The following is an 8,435-nucleotide window of genomic DNA, read 5'->3' as shown; positions in this document are numbered from 1 at the left end:
AATGGATTTTGTCCTCATCCTACTCTTCCACCATGTCTCTTCTTCTCCCACACAGGTGGGGGAATTTTGCTGAGTCTTGTTTTGCCTCCATAGAATCTCAGTTCAGTGTTATGTACAAACCAGGGACCATGCTTTACAACAAATGATAGAAAGTTAAACAAGCAAGTTTCATAACCAATATCCTTGGTTGGTACATAAAGATAAGCCAATGTTTTGTTTGTTTGTTTTTTAAAAGCAAATCTAAACTTGATAGAACTGCTCCTTCCAACTGCAGGGGTGGAAGATAGGGGAAGGGAAAGTGCATGAGCATGCTGCTTCACTCTGGCTCATAGAGACTCATATCCATGTAGCACTAAATCATGGTTTAGTGTTATGTGTGGACACAGCCATTGTTTCCCATTCAACTTAAACATGGCTATACTGCATGCATTTCATGATAATAGTGGTTCACAGCACACAGAAGCTTCAGCAGTGACAGAATAACTCAAATACATATTTACAGGAATACCAGTGGCTCACCAAGAGTGCACATTTTGATGAAGCCAAAGACCGATGCACACGCAAAGAGAACACCTAGGTTTCAGTGGACTTTTAATATGTTGATCCGGAAAGCAAGGCTGGAAAAAAATATTTCAAAATCGTAAGCAGTTACCCAAACTGTTAGGTGCCAGTCCTGAGAGAGCTCAGGAAAACATTCAGTTCCCAGGGTGCCAGCATCAGATTCCTGTGGACAAGTGTTCAAGCTAAGAGGAAGCCATAACACCATCGGCTGGGTACAGGATTTGTACATGAATCTCTAGTCATTTGGAATCAGCAGAACAATTGTTGGAGCACACATGCTTTCATTTTCAAATTCTTGGCCTAAGTCTGCATGCACACTGACTCGAGAGTAAGCCAAAATGCCTTCAGAACACATATACTTAGGTCCAGGTTGCAAGTACAGCCAAAAAGCAGGTTAGGCTCTATGCTTTTTTCACCATTTCCCTTGGGTGTCGTATCCTTTCTGATGCAGAACACTTGTTTGCTTTTTCAGGCACAATTGGGACAATCTCAGGTAGCCCTAAGCACTTAGAAATTTGAAATAATTATTCAGCCATCTGCAGCACCAGTGCCTCAAAATTTGATTCCAGCACCTAAAAATGGTAACACACTTAGGAATTGGAAATAGTTTTCCAGTTCTGCGCCGAACACCTAGTCAAAAATAGTATCAAGCCACTGGTTTACACATCTTGTCACTCTGTTACAGTCTGGTGTAATATCCTAGTTTGTTATACTACAAGCAGCTGTTTCATAACAACTGAGGGAAAAAAGGAGGAAGCTTACAATGATAAGAAATCGTTGCCCTAGCAAGTTATTACAACACTACTTTCCCGTACTTTGCCTGCAAGTTGTTCCTCTGACAGAAGCTTGAAACAGCTCCTCCCCTCCCCTTCCCCCAATACATTTCTCAAAATATAAAATATAAACCATCTGTATTTAACCTGGAAACACACAATTTCAAAAATATCATCTGGTGGAGTATATAAATAAGGGAACATCTTACAATTCAAGACACAGCAAGTGAAGAACAGCAGAGGAGAAGGTACCCGCATGAGAACAGGAGACAAGGTTTCGTGGTCCAGACCAGCTTGAGGAAGAGAAGACTGTGGGGCTTGAGTAAGTCTTCCCTGATCTAGAAAGAAACTTCACTGCATAACCTCTCAAAAGCAGACACTTACAAAACCCTCAGTGGAACTGAGAGAGCAGCGCTGTGCTCTGCTGAATTCTAGACATGAACAGACCACATCCCAAGAGACTGGGCTTTCTGTGCAGATTCTTCTCACATCATGGTGAACTGAAACCACCCAGACCTAAACACATTTAACTAGGCAATAAAAGTGGACGGGCAGATCATGTGTCGTCCCCCCCAACCTCCCAGCAGCTTGAGCCTGGCTCACCCCTTCTCCCCCATTCAAGATGCAGACAAATCAATTGTACTGATTCAGTAATCTGCATTGCCCTTTCCCACTGCTTCAGGCAGGCTACCTGCCATCTTTTGAAAGATACTGCTTGCACATTGATTAGCTTAAATGTATATTCACTCCCTCTTTCCTCTTTTTAAAAAGAGATTTGTTTCTTTTTCTTGCTGAAAACCTATTCCAGGGAAAAGGGGAAATGTGGGCTAGTGATGTCACTTAGCCTTCAGCCAATCAGCACTGTGCACAGCCAGCTCTTGCTGCAAATTGCAGGCTGGTTCTCCCTGATCCGGATATGGGAGAAGATTCTACACTTAAGCAAAATGCAGTGAGGGAGAGTTTCTACAGCGAGTTCTCTGTTTATGGTATAATGTATGTCACCTACTCCTCACTGAGGAAGTTAACCTGTGTCTGGGCTGGACAGCCTCAAACTGCGGGAATGTCTCATATGATGGAGTGTCTTTTTAAAATCCCCACACACAGAAAACTAGCATGTGGGAGGGCGTTGTATTATAACCTTCCCTCTGACATGCCAATTTTCATGCTGGAGGGGTTTCTTATTTCTAAAAGAGGAGCATTCCATCAGGCCTGCCTTCATTGCAGTACTAGGTGTTACTATACCCAGAGATTGCTCTGCCTGAGTACTAAGCTGGAGTTGTCATGGTGCTTACCTACCGTTAAATCTCTAATTAGAACCGCAAGCCTCCTTGTCAAGAGAGATTTGATCAAGGCTGGTTGGAGGGCAACTTAAAGGTGGTTGGAGATGGATAAAGTAAGCCACAAACAAACAAAGCTATTACCTATTGCAATCCAATGGAGGTTAATTTGGGAAGGGGACTTTTGGACTCTGTTTTCCACATCCACTGGCCATAAGGAAAGATGAGCATAACAGAGAAGAGCCACCCCACGGCTCAGCCTTTAACGACGGATCATTTTCCTCCTCGGTCCTCACAGTCCTCACGTCCGACCATGCGCCCTATCCTAAAAGAAACTCTCCTGTATGTCGCCATATCTGTCGAGGGAAAGGAGCCTGCGGCTCTCCGCCGCCGGATCCCGGTAGAGGGCTCTGGCCAAGGTGGAGAGGAGGCCCCTCGAGCCGTCGCGGAACCTAGGCGCGCCTCATTCCTCAGATGAAGTGGATCCAGGCGCCGCCGCCCGGTTCGTGGCCCGAGGCGGCCGGCGGCCTCTGCCTGGCGCGCAGCCGGTAGTTGTGGCCGTCGTTGTTGTCCCAGTACTCAGCGTCGGCCACGCGGTAGCGAACGGCGAACTCCAGCAGCGTGGTGCCCGCGCCCACGGGCAGGTGGAAGGCGAAGCGGTCGCTGAGGCCGTTGGGCGGCGGCGGCAGGTAGGCGGCGGGCATCTCGTTGCAGCTGGCCCAGCGGTTGAGCGTGTAGCGCACAGACACGCTCTTCTCGAAGGCCACGTTGAGGACGCGCACGGCGCCGCGCAGCCCCGACGCCTCGGGGCGCACCCACTCCAGCTTCACCTTGTGCTGCCGGACGCGCTCGCCGAAACCCGCGCTGGCGCCCGGCTGCGGTGGGAAGAGGGGCTCCAGCACGGGCGCCGGAGGCCCGAAGAGCACCGGCTCCAGCTCGCCCAGCGACGGCGGCTTGCGCGTCTTGAGCAGGTCGGCGGCGCGCGGCAGTGGGAAAGGCGAGGCGGCCAGCGGCGCCGCCGGCGGCACACGGGGCACGTCGGCCTGGCAGAAGTGGCGCACGGCAATGAGTTCCAGGCCCAGCGAGTCGGCGAAGCGCACCGTTTTGCGGCGAGACGGGCTCTGCTGCAGGGCCGGCCGTAAGCCCCGCTCGCCCGGCGTGGGCAGAGACTTGGCTCGGCGCCGGAGGGTCGGGCTGGGAGGCACCGACGGCAGCGTGGGCTCCCGGCCGCGGGAAGACGGCGACGCGGGCGGAGGGGAGGTCGGCGGCGACGGGGAGCGAGGAGGGGGCAGCGGGTGCGGCTTCTGGGCAACAGCCGCTGCCACCGCCTCTCGGGTCACCGGCGGGGAGGGCGGCGGCGGCGAGGAGCACGGCGGTGGAGACGACGACGACAGCGGCCCCTCGACGGTCTCGGGCTCCGGGCTGCAGCCCCCCTTGCATTGGTCGGCTAGGCTGCCGTAGAGGCAGGCGCTGCAGCTGAAGTTGCGCGGGAGGTAGAGGCGCGGCGGCGGCGTGGGCACCGACGTGTGCACGGAGCCGGCCTTCTCCATGGCGGCGGCAGTGGCGGGACGCTCTCCTCGGAGGGGGCTGTCGGGCAGGAGCCTCCGTTGACGAAGCCGGCGGCGGCTACAGCCGGATCTCCGGCGGCGCCATGGCGCGCCTGGGCACCTTTCCCGCTACCTCGGGGCTGGGCGGCCGCCGCTGGTCTGCTTGGCTCAGCTCACCTTGGCCGGCTTGCAGACGCGACGGGTCACGATGCAGCTAGGAGCCCAGCGCAGCGCCTTTCCTCTCGCTTGGTGCTGGGAAGACGTTCCTCTCGTTTCCGGCTGCGGGAACAACCGAGCGCGCACGTCGCTGCTGTGACCGTGAGTTGCCCGCTGAGCTCCGTGTCTGGCGGCGGCGGCGGCCCTACTCCCGCAGACCCCGGCACTATGGAGGGGGAGACCACCGTGACGCGCCGCGGCTCCCTGGCTGCTGCTGACGTCGTGGAGTCATGCAGCAGCAACAGCAGCAAAATATACGCATCCCGGGCCTCGTGTCATCTTTCCAATTCATCACCGCTCTGCTCTCCGCCCCTTCATCTCTGCCTCACCCGCCCGCTCCTCTTCCCCCGTCGCCTCCCTCCTTGTCATCTCGGCTCGCGATCAACCCCCCCCCCCGCAAACTGTGACGATTGTGCCACCCGCGACCGCCTTCCTTCCTCTTCTTCTTCCCCCTCACCCCCCCCCCGTGTCCTTAAGTACTTGATCCCAAAGCAAAGGGAGGGGGCGGCGGGAGGGATTCCCCCGGAGAAGCCTCCCTCCCCGCTCCAGTCTGTTACCGGAATAGCAGAATCAAAGGCTCCCTCCCTGGGAAGCATAAGACCGCGGCGGAGAGGAGATGCAGCAGGCTTGCGCGCCGGATCTGGCAGTGTAGATTTAAAAAGGAGGAAATCCAGTTTAATCCCATGTAATGCATTTTCAATAAATCGGCCACGCTCGGGAGTGCAGAGCTGCTCAGTCACGGTCAAGAACAAAAAGGTACTCATTAGGCGCCGAATGAGCTTGATTGGTTCCATTTTCTTGAAAGAAAGTTAATTATGGTTTTAATAAGGAAGATCAGGGGAGGGAAATAATGTGAGCAGAAGGAATTTTGTCACCTGTTAAATATTTCTCGGTTAAATATAATGCAGCCTCCATGTTTTGATTTGTGAAGGAGATTTATAAATAACAGGGAGAAACTAATCCTGTATTACAGGAGCATGGGAGCAACTAAGGGACTTGTGCTTGACTAAGCATAGGAAAGACCAAGCATCACTGCCATTTTGATGTATCTCTGAGTTAAGATTGTTGTAGTTTCTACCTGGACCCTTAATCTAGCAAAAAAAAATTAAACAGGATTCAGGCAAAGGACTCTGGAGGTGACTAGAGCAGCAATAATTATGGAAGAGAGAGAGGTGACAACAAAGGAATTCCATATTAAAATCTTCTATACTAGTGCAAATAACAGCAAACCAAAATATCACTAAGTAGTTTTCTTATCCGTCATTCCTGATCTCTTTAATGCAGGTACCAGAGGCAGATTTAGGGGTGCATGATCAGTTTGGTCACACTGGGTGTGGAGCCTTGGGAACGCCACAAATATGCTTTAGGATGGAGTACGGGATGTCAAATTTTGGCATCGCACAAAAACCTATAAAGGTTTAGCTGAGTCCTGTGTTCAGAGCCTTCAATTACCTGAAGTTTACGCTGGTCATCTTCCAGGAGGGAAGAAGGAAAGATGGATGATTTTAGGCTGATCCATGTCTGCTATATTCATCAGCAGGGAAAATTTAGAAATGAGAAGTAACTTTTTTGTTTATTTTAATACAATTTCATGTTCTATATATTCTATATATTTTGTTAATAAAACAAACCTTTGTTTAAAGTACAGCTTGTGTGGTTTGATCAACGGGGATTCTGCACAACCTATATTATCTCACCCCACACCTTGGGCCTTTTAACCGTGGTAGAGTTGGACTGCTTGCTCTTTATTCAGCAGGCGATTTAGCTAACTCTCCAATATGGTGGTTTTTAAGCTGCTTGTGGAGAAGCTATCTGTGGAAATGCTATCTGGAAAATCTCTGCACTTTTTGTAAAAAGGGTCATCCTTTCAGTGCTCAGGAGAGCAATTTGTACACCACGTACAAATAAATCATATGCTCTTAGGATTATTAGATGCCTGTGATAGCTCATGTAAAATTATGCATCCTCAGATAAAAAAACAGCCAGCAGATTTTATCTGAAAACTCCTTTATGCCCACATACTTTGACAGAAATAGCAGTGTTCCTTGGGGACTTCTCATTCTAAGCAAGCCATGCTTGCTGAAAGTGTGGAATCCATTACATCGTATCTGGCAAAGGATTTTGCATCCTAAGGTGCCAAACATCAATACAATAGCTAATTAAACTAATTGGGTTTTTGTAAACAATTGGTTATCCTTATTCAAACACTGAGAAACATGGTCAATTTTTAATGAATTTCAGATCACTTACAAAGCTGCTATCTTGTGTAAACCACTAAACTCTAATGTTAGTGTTTGTGTCAGAAGAGGAATTGCAAGATATGTAGAAAAGAAGCAGTTTTTCAGCAAATTTAGAGCATGTTAAAAATATTTCAGAATTAGTTAATAAAGTCTCTCTTACTTTCCCTGTAACTTGGATAAATATAGGAGAGAGGACTAAGGTAAAGGTAAAGGGACCCCTGACCATTAGGGTCAAGTCACGGACGACTCTGGGGTTGCGGCGCTCATCTCGCTTTACTGGCCATAGGAGCCGTTGTACAGCTTCCGGGTCACGTGGCCAGCATGACTAAGCCGCTTCTGGCGACCCTGAGCAGCGCATGGAAATGCCATTTATCTTCCTGCCAGAGCGGTACCTATTTATCTACTTGCACTTTGTGCTTTTGAACTGCTAGGTTGGCAGGAGCTGGGACCGAGCAACGGGAGCTCACCCCGTCGTGGGGATTAGAACCGCTGACCTTCTGATCGGCAAGCCCTAGGCTCTGTGGTTTAATTATGTTTTTCCTTCTGTATTTTTTTTTGGGGGGGAGGGATGTTGCCAAATTTCTGTGACAAAGATTCTCTTTTCAGCTTTTGTATCTATCTGTTTCGGAAAGTAGTTTTTCCATTCATCTGTTCTCTATGCATTTGGACACCTTTTAAACCATCATTACCAAATTTGGCATGATGATGTCTGAGATCAAGGAGCAGATTTTGTTCTTTGTTTGGGTATGATTGGATGCCATTTTGATTCAAGATGATGGACTGAATGTTCCTAACCATTGCTTTAAACTACTGATTTCAAAACTCCACTGATTTTTTTAGTTTCTCAGAATTCTTGAGCAATGTCAGATACACGGTTGCCAAACCTCTATAGCTGGAGAAATAATTTAGCAAAGGTAATCTCTGTGTATAACTATTTGACACACACACAAACACACACATTTAGAACACTTCTATATTTCTTTTACAAAGTTTGAGATGACTTCCAATAAAATAACACAATATTAACAAAACATAATTTAAAATTACATAAACGTCAACAGCTAAAAGCAGTGTGTTCTGTAGCAGTGCTCTTGCAGAATCAGAAATGCCCACTTTGTCAGAGACTTTTGGAAAAGAGCTGGGTTTCATGGCCTTTCTGAAAGACAATCACAAGAACTGTGTGACTTCAGACTTCAGGGTAGTGATTCTATAACTTCAATGGCCGTGAAGTCCCCGCTCTCTGTCCCCGCTTACTTCATGTGGGCACGAGGAGCTAGGGCCCTCATGTAGAAAATGGACTTTTTTTTTTTGCAGGATGGGTGGGTAGAAAGCATAGTTTCTTTGTGAGACAAACGTTAGTGTAGCAGAGAAAGCAGTCTGCAGTAGATTACATTTGTTGTGTTTTGGTCTGACACCCGCTCCCATGGAGCAAGGCAGGTTGCAGGACCACTGATAGACCTGAGTCGGTGACTTGTTCTGAATTTCTGACAGAAGCTGAGAACAGACTGGGGCCTTCTAAGCCTCTGCCTCCAGACTACCTTTTCTAGTCTTTGCCCAATTTTAGTGGCTTCAGATTCTTAAAGGACCAACCCTCTATTCTGAAGAGGCACTGCTCCACCCTTCCATCGCCTTCTGCCTGGTGAGCACCCTGTCCTGCTGGAGCATTGAGGTACTGTGTGAGCCACTTGGTTCCCCAGGCTGAAGGGAAGGTGCCTGCTAGAATCCTGCCTCAACACCTAATGTCTCTGATGGTTTTGGATGTTCTTCTGAAGGTTCCTATCTGGCTTCCTTGGGTGCAGTGGTCTCCTGACCTCCAGTCAG

The 8,435-nt window shown here is 49.2% G+C and overlaps 1 protein-coding gene across 1 annotated transcript; it reads right to left on the bottom strand.

Moving 5' to 3' along the window:
• Positions 1-2,105: 2,105 nt before the first annotated feature.
• On the bottom strand, positions 2,106-6,014 carry LOC118085942 (protein phosphatase 1 regulatory subunit 3E-like). The gene has a single exon (XM_088672020.1). It carries the CDS (start codon positions 4,159-4,161, stop codon positions 3,082-3,084), a length of 1,080 nt encoding a protein of 359 aa, XP_088528146.1. The 5' UTR covers positions 4,162-6,014; the 3' UTR covers positions 2,106-3,081.
• Between the last annotated feature and the right edge of the window lie 2,421 nt (positions 6,015-8,435).

This window comes from Zootoca vivipara, chromosome 6 (genome assembly GCF_965207765.1).
Source record: "Zootoca vivipara chromosome 6, rZooViv2.hap1.1, whole genome shotgun sequence".
NCBI classification, from domain to species: domain Eukaryota; kingdom Metazoa; phylum Chordata; class Lepidosauria; order Squamata; family Lacertidae; genus Zootoca; species Zootoca vivipara.
This window is presented reverse-complemented; position numbering and strand designations above follow the sequence as displayed.